Source organism: Melanostigma gelatinosum, assembly GCF_949748355.1.
Source record: "Melanostigma gelatinosum genome assembly, chromosome: 21".
Taxonomy (NCBI): Eukaryota; Metazoa; Chordata; class Actinopteri; order Perciformes; family Zoarcidae; genus Melanostigma; species Melanostigma gelatinosum.
Genome location: NC_136654.1, coordinates 7,162,703 through 7,181,247, shown reverse-complemented (window position 1 = coordinate 7,181,247; position 18,545 = coordinate 7,162,703). Strand labels below are relative to the sequence as shown.

Sequence of the window (18,545 nt, the reverse complement as noted above, 5' to 3'; positions counted from 1 at the left end):
GTGTGTCACAGTGGAGTCTTCTATTTCTGCATATATTCCCCCGACGGGGCAAATACATTCAACGTCAGTAAAGAACAAAATTAGACTCAAATGTGGCATGTGTGACATATTTAACAGAAAAGGCCATTCATTTATTGAACTAGAAAGATTACATTACAAACTCATTCAACCCCCTATTTCATCTCGTTGATTAAAAAAATAGTTTGATCAAAAGGGTTTCATATGATAACACAATATAGGCGCCATTTAAGTTGATGTGAAGATTTTCATGATTCTGAAAATACGAGAGAGCTCACCTTTAATTTTAATTTTGAACTGCTGAATGTGAAGCTCATTGAACCAAAAACAATACAGCTTATATCAGAAATATTACCGTAATATAATTTAACATCATATTAGTATGACAAATAATCAACAACGAATACAGTACATCAGTCATATCGATTATAAATGCTCTCACACATCCCCTGATGTATTACAGTGAGTTAGTTAAAGGCATCCTCACCATTGATCATTCAAAGTCACACTAGTTTAACAACAATCAGTATAAAAAAAAAGTCTGAACCACCCTGATTTCAAACTATTAACAACACCATGAATGCCAGACTCATTTGGACAGGACTAAAATTCTGCATGAGACTTTAGGGACTGTAACATGTTTACCAGCTACTGTTGACGACACATTCTTCTTCATTTGCAAAACATGCCTGCGAGTCCCCAGTGCCGCTCCGAGAGCCACTGTCCCTAGACTCCATCTTCCTCTCCCCCTTTGCCGTCAGTAGTCGATGCACCGGACGGCAGCGATGGTGGAGGCCAGCCGGCGAGGCAGCGGTTTGGAGGTCTGCCTGTAGTCTTCTGGTTTGGCCCTCAGCAGGGTGACGATGTGCTGCAGGGCGCGGGACGGCTGCAGGCCCAGAGCGTCCATCACATTGCTCAGATAGTCTGGTGGAGCAGGAACAGGAGTCATCCACAACACATTACATCCACTGGGAGCCACCATATCATGGAATTAATGAATAACAATGTCGTTGTTTTTTTTTGCTAAACCAATCACAGAGAATTGCTGACTACACGCGTGTCCGGCCGGCGTTCTGGTCGACTGTACCGATATCTGTGGCCAGCTGTTTGGTGGAACGAGTGCTCAGTTGGGGGATGAGCAGGATGGCATCGCAGTAGGTCTGCATGGTGGCCCGAGCAATGGAGCCCAGCCAGTAGTCTGCAGTGTTGTCCAGCTCGGGAAGATCATCGCCTGAGACAGAAGAAGGTGATGTTACACAAGGTGGAACGGGAACAGTGAGTGAGGGGAGTGATTCAGAGAGGTAGAGCAGAGATGGAAGCTAAGCTAACCCAGCTAATGACAATAACATATCTTTGAACCATTTGTACGGATAACAATTTGACCTCTCAGCTCTTTGGATTTACGGTTGTCGTAAAGAATACTGTAATGTTGCGTCACCTTTTTCATGTTATGTTACCCTAAATACCTACTTTACATCTAACTTTCGCCATCTTTCCTTTCTATTTATGTTGCATTTGGTGTATGGACATGTTTTTATAATATATAAAATCACAGATATCTGACTGTATGTTGTATGTTGAGGATCGTAGTAAAATCAGTCACTAAGTTTCATGCTCAGGATATACACAGAAAGGAAGGAAAGGGTGCAGACGTAGGAGGAAGGACACAGAGAAGAAATACATCACGTGGAACATTAGATTGGGAGGACGGTCGATGGCGAGACACCTTGCTCTGGAGGGAAAGGCAGCTTCCCAGCATGGAGGGCCATCTCAAGGGCCGGGTCCTCCTGAGTCACAAATGGCTCCAAGTGGAGAGGCAGAGACATGAGGTACTGCCCGATCTGGAAGGGAAGGGCCGACTCATCGTTTGAGAAACTACAGTATAAAGCTGTGAATGTGCACAAAAAAGACTGCATCTTATGAGGCAAGTTGTCCTCTTGTTCTTTTGTCTGCACTGCACATTTCAAATCTTCTTAATTATGATTTAGGAACTGTATTAATTGAATATCATGACGTATTAATTCCAGCCAAAGCGGACTGACGTTTGAGATGTATTCCTGCGGTGACAGGCTGAAAGTAGGCAGATCCTCCGTGTAGCTCTCTCCAAAACCAGGTGTCTCTTGTCTCTGCACACAAACACGAACGAGTCAAACAACCACGAGGCAAGATTAAAATAGACGCAGTACGTGCAGCGCTCGAACGCACGCGCACGAAGGCGGTCCAGAAAGCTCTCAGCGATGCACTCAAATCGTGCCAATCAGTATTTCAAAACCAAATCCCGAGGTAACCCGACACGTAATCACCTCCATCTTGGAGACGAGACAGAGCTGGTGTTTGATTTGCAGGAAGACAGAGTCGAAGGCCAGCTGGTTGGCCTGCTGATTGAGTCTGGCCAGAGCTGCTCTGGGCTCGGTGAGCAGGCTGGAGTTACCTGTGCCCTTCTCCTGCAACCGGAAACATGCATTAAACACAGCTGCAGAGGAACCTCGGTAACAATCATTCCGACACCTTGCCCTGCTCCGTACCTTCAGGGAGTACAGGACTTCCATCAGGCTGTTGTATTCCGTCATATTGCCCCTCTGAAGGTAGTTGTATTCCTGCCAGGGGTTCCTGGTGGTGCTCCTCCTCTCTGTAGAGCTCGCCTCCTGGATGCCTGCAAGGCTGCGTGGGCTGTACGACTCTGACAAGTACTTACCGGCCGTGCCCAGGATCCTATGGGAAGTATCGATTGTGTTAAGAGAGCGCACGTGACTCCTTGGAATCTGACATTGTGTCTTGTTGGCAGGGTGGCCCGTGAGTCACATGTCAACTAGATGAATGGTTTAGGGTAAAACTAGAACATTGTGGAATATAAAAGCATAAACACATCTCTTACTTGTTTGACAGCTGCTGCTCAAAGGCTCCACATTGTCTGAGTAGTTCTCCACAAGTGGCAATAATCCTGCAGAACACAACATAGAACCAGTCATCCATCCATCCATGCATGCATGCATGCATGCCTGCTTATTTTCTGCCAGGTCACGGTGGCAAAAATCTGCATTCTAATGAAATTGTCTCAAAGTGTAAACGATTTAAAAAGGTTGCATTAACCTGACAGAGTTCTGAAAGGCTGTCCAGTCCTCCTGGAAAGCCGATGCACTTGGTGCATCCTCCAGTTTACACTTCTTTCTGATCGACTGCAGTGTTGTGGAGAAGTCCGACACATACCTAGACCAAGGACAATGTTAACGCTGGCAACAGAAAGTAAGGTCCACACAGACCAAAAACGTAAGCAAATTATTTCTATTAATGAAGCAAAAGAGTTACATAGTACGTGTTTGCAGTGTGTTCAGACAGTTGACAATAAAGGATACTTACTTGGTGAAAAGCGCTTTGAGGGCTTTGAGGAGGCCACACACGGCCAGTCCATCAGTCAGTTTGACGCAGCGGTCCACAGCAGCGCTGGCCAGGCCAAACAACTTGCCAACAGAGTGGCTCAACTCTTCCACACAATCAATAACCTCCCCGTGTTCCTGAGGAGGCGAGAGAATGTGGAGACAGCAGGCGACACAAACGCAGAGAGAGAAAAGGACAACTGTTGTGGCTGTGGTCGTTTTAATGAAACTATTATCTTGTGTGTGTGTGTGTGTGTGTGTGTGTGTGTGTGTGTGTGTCTTACCAAAGGTACAGCACTGATCTGGATGAGGAGGTGAGCTTCCTCCAGATCTCTGTACAGTAGCTGATAAGGTTTGTAGGGGTCGTACAGCGCAGAGACCAGCTCATTCACCTTCAGCAGATTATTCTCGCCTGGGGGGCGGACACAAGACAGAACGTAAGGACCTAACTCCGCCCACATCTGGAGCAATCTGCAGTCGCGTCTCTGCACAGACCCAGGTGCGGCAACATGGCGGCCTCCAGGCCGTGTCCGAAGGTGGACGTGGTGTGGTGGAGCTCGAGCAGCGTGTCGAGCCGATGCTCCTGGGACGCCCGCTCCACGGCCGAGCTCAAGCACACGGGGATGGACGGGACCATGGCCCCCAGGGTCTGGATCAGCAACACTGTCACCACCTCATACGGGTTCTTGAACACCTGGATCAGTGCAGGTGATGTGCAAACAATTAAGAGCATTCTCACTGAGAGTATTCACAAACATCGCCTCCCTTATTGCTGCATGAACAACGTTAACCATAACCACACCATGATTTGGTGTTGTACTTTTCTTGCTGATCCCTATCCAGCCCTTTCAAACAGTGTGTTAGCATCGTTGTCTACAGGTGTGTCTCACCTGGCTACTCCACTGTAGCTGGGAGTGCCACGAGGAGAGCAAGGTGTCGTAGAATTCAGACAGCTGCTGATTCAGACTGAGCTCACTCTGAGAGACGTCCTGCCACATGCTCACCAGCTGGCCCTGGAGATGCCGAAACAGACGTAGAGGAACATTAGAGCATGCATTGTATCAATTCAGTATTAAGGTAAGGGAGAGGCCCGTAGGACCTACCTTGTGACACTTATAGTAGTAGGCAAGGAGCTGCGGCATTCTATCTATCTCTGTGAAGACTTTAACAAACAGCTTGGCTTGGTCTGCAGAGAAAACATGTGGAAAGTGAGCTACAGTGGGGGGAAAAAAAAGGACTTGAACTTGGAATAAATAGGAGAAACAAAAAGCCCATCTCACTCATAGACATGGAATTAAAGGTCGCTACTATTTGCGGGCTGGCCAGAGCCTCCAGACGGTTTTTCAGAGCCTCCAGGTAGACACACTTCTCAGAGTAGTCCGGTGTGTCCACCAACATGGCCAGGCTGTTCTGCATGCTGGTCAGCTTGGAGGAAATGACTGCAAAGTCCTGGAAAAGAAAGATAAGATCATGACTTGTGAATATGAATATTTTAATGGCCATGGCCTTGGTTGTCTTGCACACTTTAATGAATTGGAACAATTCCTTGAACATTAAAATATATTGAATTAAAAGCTTGAATTCCACTCCCAACAGTCTTATTGATATGACTGTGGGCAGACCAAAGTATAACAAGTAAAGTCCAGCGACCCTGTCAGTCATGTATACCTGTGTTTTGAAGGTCTCCTCGATGTCTGCACTCAGTGTGCTCCACTTGTCAGCCTCCTGCAGAGCTTCAGCCGCCAGCTGCATGCGGCTCTTCACCTGATCTATCTCCACCAGCACCTGGTGAATAGGAGCCGCACAATTATGAAAGTAAGCATAACAATTAATAGCATGCATATGCTACATATAGTATGTGGTAATGACGTAGTGCTTGAACCTGTGCACACCTGCATAGACTGTACGGTGTCTTGCTCAAACTTCCTGATGTCCTCTTTGACCAGAACCATTTGCTCCTTGAGGAAAGAAGCTTCCTGTTTCAAAGCCTCCACGTCTCGTAGCACTCGGGGCATATTCTGCAGGGCCTGATTACTGCTCTCTACACACACACACACACACACACACCTAAAGACTCCACCCTACACACTGCTGCAACGCAAAGCGCTCTTAGTTTACTTCCAATACTCACCCTCGATGGAGTTGTTGACTTCCTGGATGAACAGCTGCAGTTTCATGACGAGTGTGGCTGCGTGTGTGTCCGCCTTCCCCGGCGCGTCCTTCTGCACCACCGTGAAGGCGCCGTTCACCCAGTCTTTCACGTCAAATTCATCGTCCAGGAATTTGGAGAAATCCATTTTTTTTGTTTGCCTCTTCACTGTCTCTCCCCAGCGCGAGGAGCCGGGCGGTGTTCGGTCAAACTCTTGTGCTGCAGTGCAGTCTGTGTCATCGACCCATTGCTAACGTTGGCTAATTTTTCCCAAACAATGGCTTCGAGACGAATATAAAATAAATAGCCCAGGAAAATGAAATTACCATGACAACTAAATATAGTTCCAGCAAGGCGACGGCCTCCTCCAGAGTTATTTTGAAATGTCTACGGCTTTAAAAGGAGAAAAGTAAACACATATTTCTAAACGTTTTGAGCTGGCAGCGGAACTGACACTTGACAACAACTTCCGTTTTGTCCTTTCTATTTACCTTCCCCAGAAACAAGAGCCAACTACACAAACTGACCGACTGAATAAAATGTTGTACCTAAATATCACATTTCGTCCACGAAATGTGATATTTTGTTGTGTTTTTTAATGAAGTTATTTCTTATTTGGTTTAAAACGAAATGAGAAACAGAGAAACACACTTGAAGCGGTTCGCTTCAAGCAGTGCCACAAATAAGTGCATCCGTGTAGAAACGTGATTTCGTGTTGGTAATTTTAGGTCTGCAGCGTGAATGTAGGAGCGCTGCTTCCCTCCTGAAGCAAACAATAATACAAACCAGGTTGTTACAGTGAAAACATTATAGGCGAGCAATTCCCAATGTGCCTCAAGATAGTTTTTTTCCTCACTCTAACGTTTGGGCAACAAGTAAATACTCTACTTAATGGCTGAATTATGGAGCTTTAGCGCAGTGTGTTTAGACTCCCGAAAGGAGCTTTTGATACATTCAAACTGTTATGAATGCTGCTGCGCATCAACAGAAAATCATCCCTCAGCATAGTTAACAAACACACAATAGTCTATATGTATGTATATGTAAAATGGCATTTGTCAGGAAGCGATGGGCACACAGCAGAGGTCACTCAATTGGTCAGGGAGCCATTGGAGATGTGCTGTCGCTTTAACTAGTCCTCACTGAGGCCCGTACACCTGTACTTCCACGTCCCAGGCACAACCAAATTTCCTTTTTTGGTTATTTCATATCTCCTGCAGCAGACATTTATCCCGACACACAATCGGTTGAATGAATATTATGCAAACCAGAAGGGCAGTGAAGGACTACGTGGAACGTGGAGCTGGAAGGCAGTGAAGCGACAGAAAACACAGCTCAACCAGTTGCTAGCAGCTGTCTGTGAGGGAATACCATTTCAACTGCTCTTCAGCTGATTTAATGAGATGGGAATAATTGGGAATATTAAGGACACGGTGTCCCAGGCGGTGTTTAGTCCTTCTACTCTGCTATCCGGCCGAGGCGGGCTGCACATGGCCCAGATCCTTCTGTCTGTGGTCACCTTTCTCCTGGCTGCCTTCAGAGGAGGGAGCAGTCATACCTACTGGATCTACGCCATGTTCACCTGGGCCTTCTGCCCCATCATGACCCTCATCATTACCATTATTGAGATGATGAAGCTCGATGGCATACTCAATACGTTTTGCCTGGACTGGTCCGACTTCACCACCGGGATGGCCATGTCCTCTACGCTCATGACCGTCTCTGTCGCCATCACTTACGCCAACTTCTATACCTGCCTGAAATGCCTGTATGGCTGGATAGTGAGTATATTTGCTTTCTTGTGTGCCTTTGTCTACACACTTGAGGTGTTGAAGGACAAATTCATGGACAAGAAGAAAGGGACCTACCTGGCTGCTCTGCCTGGATTCTGGAAGGTTATGGAGGCCTTTGTGAGCTGCATGATTTTTATATCGCTGACTGGCTACAGAGACAAGCCAGCTCTGATCTTGTGCGTCATCGCGTATGCCATTCCATTCCCCATCCTCCCTTTAATCATAGCCACCAACATCCTCAAGAAACTGAAGAAGTGTTTGCCCTTTAACCTGGACCGGTTTGTGTTTATATTCCTGGTGATCTCTGTTGTGCTGTATATATTTGCTGCCATCGTCTGGCCCATTTTCATGTTCAGGAACAACCCTCGACCCAGTGACTGTCCACCCAGCTTCTGTATCTGGGCCATACAGTTTATGGTTGCATTTATGACATATGTGAATCTCATTCTTTTCACACTGGACCTCATTTTCACCCTGCTTGGTATCTGCGGCTTTAAACGCACATAGTGGTGAAGGTTATTTTGGGGTTTTTTCAGATGGGACAGACAGGAATTCATACATGAATTATTGTATGATGTCCAATTAAACCTTAAGTTACAATTCAGCTCTATGCATATTTTCATTCCACTCTCTGTTTTTATGTTTCCTAATGTGCTGCTGTGAAATATAAACTGCATATGCCACTGCCAATGAATATGTAAAGGTGTAAAATGTGTTGCATTTCATCTGTTTGAAATGAGATCACACATGAACGAACAGCTGTGTGTCCTGAGAGTTGTCAGCCACAGACCGGTGACGGCGTGAGTACCAAAATGAAAATAAAGTGACGCTCTCATAATGACATATTTGTGACCTCATCTTTTCCAATACTAGATTTAAAAAAAGGCAAAAAATGACAGAAGAAATATGTATGTATTTGTATAGGAATAAGACAAACAGATACACTTGTCAGTTTGCAGTTGAATTTCAAGGTAAAATCTGAACAAAGAAACACTTATTGATCTAGTTATGGTGAAATCAAACAATTCATATCGTTTCAGGCCGATGATCCTTAGAAGATAAAGGTAATAGATGAAAGATGAGAAGAAAGGGGTGGGGCATGTTCATTTGAACACATAAGAGAGTAAATGTCAATTTACTTTTTGCTGAATAAATTAAAAATATAGACATGAACTGCAGAAAAACTCAGCTATGGGGTTTTAACACAACATACTGCATACATACTAGAACTGGAACATACTAGAAAGAGTCAAGAGTGCAAAAGCAGTCTCCTTCCAATTCACACCTTCGTGGAAAACACACTGGCACACTGAGGAATTCATGAATCTGGAAATTTGATTAAAAGTAATTATGCAAATGTTGCCTGCCTGTCGTGAACGCGTGGCTCCACCTCAATACGATAATGGAACAGCAGCACAACAAGGAATGAACTCAGAAGTACGGTTCATTTTGCAGAGTACTGGTATAACTGAGGACACTTTTGATCCCAACTTTTTGCCTTCAAAATCCGGGGCTCCTAAATTTGAGCACCATGTGTGGCCCATTCAAGGGCTGTCGAGGCCTATTGCGCCTCCTGGAAATAATCTTCAGCGCTTTATCTTTCATCATCGTCATCTCTCGAGGCAGGGTGGTGAGTCCTTGGGGTGTCTGGTGTGAGTTTGTTTGGGTTTTCTGCATCACTGTGCCCCTGGTCCTGAGCGTGGTGGAGGCCAAAATGAGGCCTATCCTCCTGGCTGTCTTCCTCCCCAACTGGGCAGACCTGACGTGCGGGCTCACCACCTTGTGTGCTGTGATGATCACCTCAGCCACGGTCATTTTTGCAGCTGTTTTTGCCAACACCCTGTGTTTCATCACCTCCCTGGTCGCCACCACTGTCTTCCTGATCGACGGTGTAATGCAAAAAAAGATGTCTCCGAGCGGCTACCTATCCGGCCCGTGAGGACGACTCCGGACCACAGAGGCCTTTGTAGCGTGCATCATTCTCACTGCTGCCGCTGACCACTTTGTGAATGGTGACTGGTCCTTTCTCCCTCTCTGGATGATATGCAGCATCACTGTGTTTGCCGTTTGCCTCCTGGTCACCGTGGTCGTCATAGTCCTCCATCTGCTCAAGCTACTGCAGTATCTGCTCTCATTCAAGCTGAGCGTGATGGAGCTTGTGTTTAACATCGTGGCTGTGCTGTTGTACCTGCTGGCCGTCATTCTCTGGTGCATCTTCGGTTACAAGCGCTACATGTACAATCCTTACACCTGTGATAAGTGTTCTTTGGTGAACATGAATACTGTTACCATCGGAGCCATCGTCAATATTGTCTTTTATGTCGTGGACCTGGTTTTATCCCTCAGATCTCGCTAGAAACGTACACGAGATGTATGTAGAGGTGAAGATGAAGATACTGATTCGTTTGTTTAATCACTTCAGTGTCAGGGAAAATATTCAATGGACAGTAGCTATCTATATGTACTGTATGTTACCAAACTCATGTGAAATATATATCACAAATAGAAGTCTTCAGCAGGTGACATTGTTTTTTCTGTTGTTTGTTTTGGCTATGTCATATTGTTTTGCATACTTCATTCTCAAATGCTGTTCACAGATAATTGTGAATTATTTATTTTTCGAGAATTTCTTGTCAAATTGAAATGACTAGAGGCTCATCATTTATTTTGAAATTATGTCCAAGCTGTGTTCAACCAGAGCGGACAATGCAGTCTCACCCGTATTTAATCATTTACATTTTGTTTATTGTCAGACATTTGACTGTTTCTGCCATGTTTTATTGCCTCTCTGCTTCCACAACAACATAGTTCACAGACAGTGTATTCAAACCTTACACCTCTGCCATTTACATGCCATGAAACTGAGATAGTGAATGCAAATGTCAAAGCAAACACGTACAGCCGTTACCAAAGTAAAATACGACTAACGTTTTATGTATTTGGACACATTACATGATTTCATTATCAGCAAAAATAGGCATATACAAACAATGCTTCATTGTCCCCCCCCCCAAAAAAAGAGTTCCAGCTGAGAGACAACAGAGGGTAGACTGCAGCACTCGGCTCCCTCAGGCCTCCTCTGGCTCCTCAAACTCCACCGTCTCCAGCACGCCCTGGAAACAGAAGTAGTGGGAGTTGAAGTAGACCGGAGGCTTGTTGGGACTCGAGCCCACCACTTCTGGTTTCAGCGAGGCGAAGGGGCTGGCGCCGCTTCCCCTCATGTCCATCTCCAACTCCAACAGGATCTGCAGGGAGTAGGTCATCTCTGGCTCGCTGCGGGTGGAGGACAAGGAGCGTCAGCAGCCATCACACATTACACACACACACACACACACCATGGGGGAATTCACATGGATGACAAGAGAGCAGGGAGAGGATACAGAGCGGCTGTATGAAAAGTCAGTAATGAATTACTGACTTTTTTAGCATTTACATATCATATACAAATATATCAAAATACTCCAAAATGTACTTTAAGTATTAAAGTAGAAGTGCTCATTGAGCTGACTGGCTCCTGTCAGTGTTATAATATTATACTATTGTGCTATTCTGTGACACTCACTTGAGAGCAGTGAACAGAGAAGGAATCTCGTAATCCCTGAGGAGCAGAAGAGTTGGAAGCCAGCCCTGGTCCAGGCCCTGACTGGCATCAAACCCTTGGAACAAAAAGATGTGAAGGAAAACAAATGAGGTCAGTATGAAGAAGACACTCCTTCTCAGCAGCTAGTTTGTGATGGAAAAGATGTCCTCACCTGGATGGAATCCCACCACCAGGTCTGGCTTGGCTGCTTCCTCTTTCTCCACCACATCTTCCCAGAACTGGTGGTAGAGGCCCTTGTGGGCGCTGATGTAGACTCTCTTCCTGGGGCCAAAGTCCCTGAGAGGAGGCCTCGCGATGGGGCCGTCCACCACCTCTGGTCCCACCATGACGATCTCTATGCCCTGGTGTTCGGGGAACATGTTGTTCAGCTCATCGTAGTCCGTCAGTCTGGCTGCCGCGGTCTCGCTGTGGCCCGCCCCCACCAGGTGAACGGTGAGAGGTTTGGAACAAGGGTTGAGGCCGAACAGCCTCGTCGCCCAGGCTATGGTCAGCGGCCGGGAGAAGAACTCGCTGCAAACCCTCCACAGCGACTGCTTCAGGTCCTCGTCGTCGGGCTGAGACCGGCCAGCGTTGGTCCACAAGTCTTTCATGTGCGCTCCTTTCAAAATGGGATCGAGGCGAGCTGTTAGATCTCCCTGCATTGCAAGCCAGTCATCCCAGCCTTTAACCTCTGACTGGGGCTTTGACCACTTTTCTGTCGGGAATGGAAGGTACCCTGATGGTATGAAAAAAGCATACAATTAGTTTAGTAGTTTAACAGAAGGAGACAGTTCATGAGCTATGCTAACTATCCTTTATTACACATTCATTCTTGGAAGAAGAAGAAAAAAATCTCCTGGCTTTTGTGAGAGTTTGCCTGTCGTCTGCGTGTTACCTTTGAATAAAAGCCATTCCACGACTCTGTCAATGGCAGCCAGACGCAGCTGTGAGCAGAACTTCTTGTGTTTGGGCCAATCCTCCTTCTGACAGCCTTTACAGCAGTAGTAAACATTCAGACATCTGCGCAAAGACACGAGAAAAGTGACGATCTGTGATTGTAACATGACTCACACTGATGAAGGAATATCAAGCTGGCTCAGATCTTGTATGTTTCTGGGGTTTTGTTTACCTGGTACAACGCTTCAGGCTCTGGCCGTTTGAAAGCTGATTTGGACGCTTCTCGCAACAGGCACAGATTTTAAAAGAAACCTCCATCTTCTCAAACATGTCTTTTTGAGACTGCAAGGTCAGGGCTTTAACCCTGGTCTCAAGAGCTCTAGAGAGACAACAACAACAAACAAACAGCATAAATAACATATATAATTAATGACCAGTGACTAATTAGTACATTAGTACAAGTTAATATAACGTTACCAATTTTAGTCAACCACATAGCCCCGTGCAACCTATAGGCCACGTTTCTATTCTTGGACTGAAACATGTGCTTCAGTGTGAGGGGAGGAGCGCAGCACGTGCCGACACAAATACAGTAGACTAGCAGTGGAGTGACCGCATGGAGAGATTCATAACGAATTTATATGCAAACATGTTTGCACAATAGTTGCCTGAAGCTCAGTCGTGACATGTTCTCCAAGATGTAAGTAAAAAAAAGTATCAATAACTTAGTACAAACCCACTTACCTCTCAGTTTCCGACATTTGTGAATGAGTCTGCTGCTCGCGCGCTGTTCGCTGTTTCTTCTTCGGCGTCTCCTCTGGTTTGTCATCTGAGCTCGTGCCACATATAGCACCTGTGCTTTTCCTTCTAGAAAGCTCTGACAGCTCTCCCGACTTCACAGAAACCCAACGTGCTCATGTCTGTGCGTAGTTTTCATTGCAAGAAAAACACCAGACACACACATCCATTACTGTGGGGACAGGATGTCAACCCAGAATTATTTTAATTGAAGTTAATTCATTCTAAATCTAACTCACCTGGACATATATGACCATTTCAAAAAAAAGCCCCGAGGCCTCCTATTACAACCACAACGCGACCTATATTTTGCATATCCACTATCATCCACTAGAGGGCAGAGTCTCACTGTAAATACAGACTGTAAACCATGTCCTGCTGATGGAGCAAAACAATGAACACTCATAGGTGTGATGGTGTGTTTAACACATTTGTATCAGTGTCATGATTCAGCATTTTTAGTTGTTTTCCCACATGAATCCAATAAACTCCAGGGAAATTCATTTTACCTTGTCACAGATAGCAGATTCTAAAGCAGGTCTGTCATGTAAAGATTGTCTTAATGTGGCTTGTCATTTAAGGTGATTTTATTTTTATTTTAAAGCATCAGGGAAAAGGTATAACAACTTATGGAGAGTCTCCACTCAGCACACAAGGACTATTCTACTGTCTGTGGTGTTCATCCAGAACACACACTCACCACTCAGAGTCCAGCAGCAGCTACAAAGCAGCATCACAAAAGGTAAAATAAACTACACTGCCGCACCGGCGCTGCTAATTTATTTAGGTGTAATTTTGCACAATATGTTACATTAGTATGCATATAATTTGATTTCATCCAGCTATTGTGAGTTTTGGGAATACGTCCAGCCGCAGACCAAATTACAGAGAACCGTAAAAATATGAACTCATTTTGGTCTCATTACATATGTACACACCCATGACCCTTTAAATCCAACTGCCACGCTACCTCAGGGAACCAATAGAGTACAAACGTCTGCACAGGCTTGGGTTTTCCACATGACGGCCTCTTAATAGTCCAGCCCAGGCTCCTCTACGTCTTCTTTAGGCAGCAATCCCTGGAAACGGACATAGTGAGAGTTGCAGAAGACTGGCGTTGTGTTTGGGCAAGACTGGACCTGCTCTGGTTTCTGTGAGGTGAATGGATTTCTCCCACAGTCCCTGATGTGCATCTCCAACTCCAGCAGGATCTGGAGTGAGGACTTGAGCTCCGCCTCGCTGCGGAGACAAACACAGCTAAGGAATCAATTAACCACGTGAGTTTTACTGTCCATGAGAGGCCGAGGAGAGCTAAAACTCCATCAACACTTCTCTATATCATCAAATTAGAGCCTACAGGGGGGTGTTTGCTGAGAACACTTGCAGCAAAATAAATAATTATTTTCTTCCATCTTGGCCGTTGTACAAACAGTATATTTGCCACCATAGGGAGGGAGTGTGAAGTGTGGAAGGAGGGGTGTGATCGGGCTGTGGATTGCGACTGAGCACTGTGGTGATGAGGTCAGGCAGGTGAGGACTAGAGAGATCACACATGGTATGTGGGTGAACAACAACTGTGCCATTGAGGAGGGCAGAATTAGAGTAGTAGAGCAGTTCTGGACTATTGAAACAAGCGGATGTTTCAGAGTTGCAGTAATGTTACGAACCTGCACATGGTGAAGAGTGAAGGGATGTGATAGTCTCTGAGAAGCAGAAGGGTGGGCAGCCAACCTTCTACCAGACCCTGGTTAGCGTGGAACCCTGTGTTAAAAGCACATGTGTGAGATACTCGATACGGCCCTCACTTAGACACGGTCAAAGTCAACGTGATTGAGCTGCGAAAACACAGACCAGACCATCAGTTCTCCATCGTTGGTTGGATGAACCTGTGTGGAACTTTCTGACCCGGTAACCATTTAGAATAACGATAAAGAAATAAAACACTTTCTCTTTGATGGCCTGATTTACTTATGTTGGTCATATAGCGGCATCATTATTAAATTCAGACTGCTTCATAACCAGTATACCAGTATACCACTATAATAATTAAATCACCAAGTTTAGTTCATATGTTTTTTAATTAATATAAATGGTACTTTGGTAGAGGAACGTGTGTTCATATGATCCATAAACCACAGAGAAGCTAATTGCAACGTACATATACCTCTCTGAATAATTTAGCTGACTGAATCTGACACAAAAACAAAAAGGAATCAAGGAAAAGCTCAGCGTGTGATGAATTCATTAAAAGCGGCAGCTGTTTGGCACATTAACCGGTGTGTGTGTGTGTGTGTATGGTTGTAAGTATGTTGGGGGGCCCGGAGCATGCCACAGATGCAGAGAACTGTAAGGCGCGTGATACTGGCACACACACACACACACACACACACACACACACACACACACACACACACACACACACACACACACACACACACACACACACACACACACACACACACACACACACACACACACACACACACACACACACACGGTATCACGTTATCCACCGCCTGCAACATCTTTCGGGGGAACTCAAATTGCAGAAAGAGAGGATTTGGACTTGAATAATGCATGTCGCGATACGAACATGCCCGAGGTTACAGTACTCATCATTATGAAACATTTAACAGGGAGTAAGCGTTTAGCCGCTCAGGAGATAAGGTGACAAAGAGACGTCTGGAGCTACGGTGTGACTGGTAATGGCAATGCAATAATGGCCTTGCATCACGGTGGACGGATGTTAATGGTAATGGGGGGGAAAAAGTGATAGAAGTATGAAAATCCAGTTGATTTCGCGGATAACAAGCAGCCATCAGGAGGCGCCTGTTTTCAATGGTCCATCTTTGTGTGGATGGCATTACTTAACCAGCATCCATCTTCTTTGCGAGAGCTGACAGTCGACATCCCTCTCCGTCTCTTATTCTCTTACTGCCAATGTCTGCTTTTTGTTTTTCTACTGCTTTCCAGCAGCCTTTTCCTCCCTCATTCTCATCGTGACTTCCACACACACACACACACACACACACACCTTCCTTTTTATTCCTTCCGTCACGCTGCCGGCTCCCCGATATCACTTGAGCGGTGTCATAACGCAGTGCTTCTGCCAGCTTTGCGGTATGAAACGCAGCCAGGCACTCAGGCAGTTTACTCGCAGGATGACTAATTCCTGTATATTTAGCTCCAGTGGAGCCTGGGGTGATAGCTGGGCCCGTGGATTCTGGGTGAGGCTGGGCCGGGGCTTTACGGCTGCTTTTGCAGGTTAAAGGGTCACCGAGCAGATTCTGTGCAAGAGCTGCAGAGGTGTGGGGTTAAAGTGAGGTGAGGTAACGAGGCGGTTGCTTGCGAGAGAGGACGGTTACACGTCTCTCAGTCTTTACGCTGTTTGTTATGAAATGGAGACAAAGTTGCCTTTTGTGTTGAATTCCAAAAGTATTAACAATATCCATAATTTGGAATCTAATCTGTGATTTTGCCCACGTCTGGAGCTTGCAATGTTCGTCAGCCTGAGGGGGGGGGGGGTCACTGACATTATGCTGAGTCCAGCAATCAGAAGCCAAACTCTTTCCCAGCTGCTCCAATTAATCATCCAAATCCCCAATAAAAGCCTGGCGCTAATGAACCGGCCAGAGCTAGTGAGTTACACCTCTCCTGCTGGCTCTGTTCTCTGAAAGACGTGATTGTCAAACGAGCAAAAAAAAAAAGAGGCGACAAGTCACCGGTTCTCCAAGACAGCTGACCACTTTAGCTGAGCAGTTTCTATGTGTAGCCGCAGTGATCATTCTGCTTTTTACTGCTCGATTTAAACGCGCTTTGAGGTGAAAGTCTCCTTTCAACCAGAGCCGTCTCAAGATGTTCGTGGCTGTACAATCACATCTCTAACTTGCTGTTTGTTCATGTTTGGCAGGATGTTGCATGTACATACCGGGATGAAATCCCACCACCAGGTCTGGCTTGGCTGCTTCCTCTTTGTCCACCACATCTTCCCAGAACTGGTGGTAGAGGCCCTTGTGGGCGCTGATGTAGACTCTCTGCCTGGGGCCAAACTCGCTGAGAGGAGGCCTCGCGATGGGGCCGTCCACCACCTCTGGTCCCACCATGACTATCTCCATGCCCAGGTGTTGGGGGAACATGTTGTTCAGCTCATCGTAGTCCGTCGTTCTGGCTGCCATGGTCTCATTGTGAGACGCCCCCGCTATGTGAATAGTAAGCGGTTTAGCATACGGGTCAAGGCCAAAGTGTTGCATGGCCATCCCAACTGTGAGAACTCGGGAGAGGAACTCGCTCTGAATCCGCCATAAAGACGGTTGCAGGTCAGAGTCATCCGGCCTGGGCCTGCTGGCGTTCGTCCAAAAGGTTGCCATGTTGGCACCAGGCAAGATGGCGTCCAGTCGTGGCGTGAGGTCCCCCTGCATGTGAAGCCAGTCGTCCCAATTCTTCACCTCAGCAGCTGGTTTACATGGTGTTTGAAAAGCAATCGAAGAGTTTCAAAGGCTGGCGAACTTTAATTCAAATTTCAAACCAGTATAGCACTGTGACTTTCTGTCAGTGTTTGTCTCTCAGGCATTTCATTTCTGCAGCTCCTCTTTAAAATATGTCATCTCATTAATAATGATGATGAATGTTTTTTTTTGTGAACTCAAACAGCTATCACGGCGTTTCAGTTTCAACAGCGCCGCCTTTTCATTTCTCACCAGTGAACATCAGCCACTCCACTAATCTGTCAATGGCCACCAGGCGTAGCATCTTGCAGACCGTTTTATGCTGAGGCCAGTCCTTTCTCTGACAGTCTTTGGTGCAGTAGTAAACATGCAGGCACCTGTGAGAGAAAGAGGAGGGTAAAAAGCAAACGCAGGCAAAATAAATGGAAAGAAACGATGCAAGACATAAACGTTGAACAAGTTGAAGAAAAAAAAGGAGCACTTTTAATATTAACAACTTTAAAGGTTCATAGTGCAGGATTTTGGCTGGATCCAAAGTTTGATGTCACAACATTACTCCTGCTAAACAAAGGTCTTGAGGGAGTTCTCTTTATCTGCTGCTACTGGTAACGTTTCTTAGAGAGACAGTGGCAGCTGAGAATTTCAAGGAAGACACATGCAAGACAGTGTGAGTGAGTGTGTGTGTGTGTGTGTGTGTGTGTGTGTGTGTGTGTGTGTGTGTGTGTGTGTGTGAGATGTTGATGTACATAGCACTTACTTAACGCAGCGTTTCAGGGTCTGACCCTCGGTGAGATGCGCTGGGAGTTTTTTGCAGCTGGTGCAAAACTCGAAGGTCTCCTCCATCTTCTTGAACATCTCCTTGTAGTTGCGGAACGAGATTCCTTTGGCCTTTCCCCCAACAGCAGCCCTTGTTAGAGATCAGACACTTCACGTGTCAAGCCCGACTCATGTTCAATGGAGGTTTAGAAGTAACACATCGAGGAAGGGTAACTTATCACGTACAGTCAATGCCATAGAAACGAATCAAAGATGGTGAAAAATCAAACGGAGCATTAAACAACACAGCGGGGCTTACGACACTGCTGGATGTAAGTTAGTATCGGCAGTTTCTACCTGTATTCTCCGTAGTCCTTCATGTTGAGCTTGTTGAGAATCACCTTCGAGAGCCCAGGAACACCTGAGTCCAGCGAGTAGAACCCAGACAGGATGGAAGAGACGCCGTCAGTCCTCGGAGTGTCAGGCTGGGGGGGCGCTGGGATCTGGGACGTCATGTTGTGGCCTTCAGTTTCCACCAGAAGAAGAATGAAGTATTACATTTTTATTTTATTCTATTTATTCTATTATTTCACCTTCATTTATACAGGTCATCTCATTGTGTTTCTCACAGCTACCCGAAACAACACAGCACCCCTTTGACCTTCTAAAACATCAAATCCATCGGTTTGTGGGCTGTGGGCTTACTGACGGACACAAAGCAGAGTCAGTGGGATG

The 18,545-nt window shown here is 45.9% G+C and overlaps 4 protein-coding genes and 1 pseudogene across 6 annotated transcripts; 2 read left to right on the top strand and 3 right to left on the bottom strand.

The window, feature by feature from the left end:
* Positions 1-102: 102 nt before the first annotated feature.
* Positions 103-6,007, bottom strand: cog7 (component of oligomeric golgi complex 7). Of its 2 annotated transcripts, XM_079293550.1 has the most exons (17): positions 5,524-6,007; positions 5,285-5,433; positions 5,061-5,177; positions 4,673-4,841; positions 4,496-4,578; positions 4,283-4,405; positions 3,888-4,086; positions 3,677-3,804; positions 3,376-3,530; positions 3,109-3,225; positions 2,894-2,959; positions 2,544-2,730; positions 2,322-2,462; positions 2,061-2,144; positions 1,745-1,859; positions 1,106-1,249; positions 103-942 (listed from the first exon to the last, which is right to left on the bottom strand). In XM_079293550.1, exons 1-17 carry the CDS (start codon positions 5,687-5,689, stop codon positions 776-778), a joined length of 2,310 nt encoding a protein of 769 aa, XP_079149676.1. In that variant the 5' UTR covers positions 5,690-6,007; the 3' UTR covers positions 103-775. The 2 variants fall into 2 exon arrangements, with proteins under 2 accessions (XP_079149676.1, XP_079149677.1); XM_079293551.1 differs by lacking the exon at positions 5,285-5,433 and having other exon boundaries at positions 5,524-5,644.
* Positions 6,008-6,944: 937 nt separating this feature from the next.
* Positions 6,945-7,841, top strand: LOC306794862 (myeloid-associated differentiation marker-like protein 2; the record flags this gene model as incomplete). Its single annotated transcript, XM_079293093.1, has 1 exon — positions 6,945-7,841. One exon carries the CDS (start codon positions 6,945-6,947, stop codon positions 7,839-7,841), a length of 897 nt encoding a protein of 298 aa, XP_079149219.1.
* A 1,024-nt stretch (positions 7,842-8,865) lies between these two features.
* LOC306795501 (myeloid-associated differentiation marker-like protein 2) lies at positions 8,866-9,690 on the top strand (annotated as a pseudogene). The gene has a single exon. The product of its transcript is annotated as a myeloid-associated differentiation marker-like protein 2 (transcript).
* A 597-nt stretch (positions 9,691-10,287) lies between these two features.
* LOC306794920 (putative protein MSS51 homolog, mitochondrial) lies at positions 10,288-12,626 on the bottom strand. Its single transcript, XM_079293175.1, has 6 exons — positions 12,556-12,626; positions 12,044-12,190; positions 11,810-11,934; positions 11,087-11,650; positions 10,897-10,990; positions 10,288-10,607 (listed from the first exon to the last, which is right to left on the bottom strand). The coding sequence occupies exons 1-6, from the start codon at positions 12,570-12,572 to the stop codon at positions 10,403-10,405; spliced, it is 1,152 nt and encodes a 383-aa protein (XP_079149301.1). The 5' UTR covers positions 12,573-12,626; the 3' UTR covers positions 10,288-10,402.
* A 1,014-nt stretch (positions 12,627-13,640) lies between these two features.
* LOC306795498 (putative protein MSS51 homolog, mitochondrial) lies at positions 13,641-18,325 on the bottom strand (the record flags this gene model as incomplete). The annotated part of the gene is made up of 6 exons (XM_079294032.1): positions 13,641-13,848; positions 14,277-14,370; positions 16,538-17,062; positions 17,307-17,431; positions 17,812-17,961; positions 18,168-18,325. 6 exons carry the CDS (start codon positions 18,323-18,325, stop codon positions 13,641-13,643), a joined length of 1,260 nt encoding a protein of 419 aa, XP_079150158.1.
* Between the last annotated feature and the right edge of the window lie 220 nt (positions 18,326-18,545).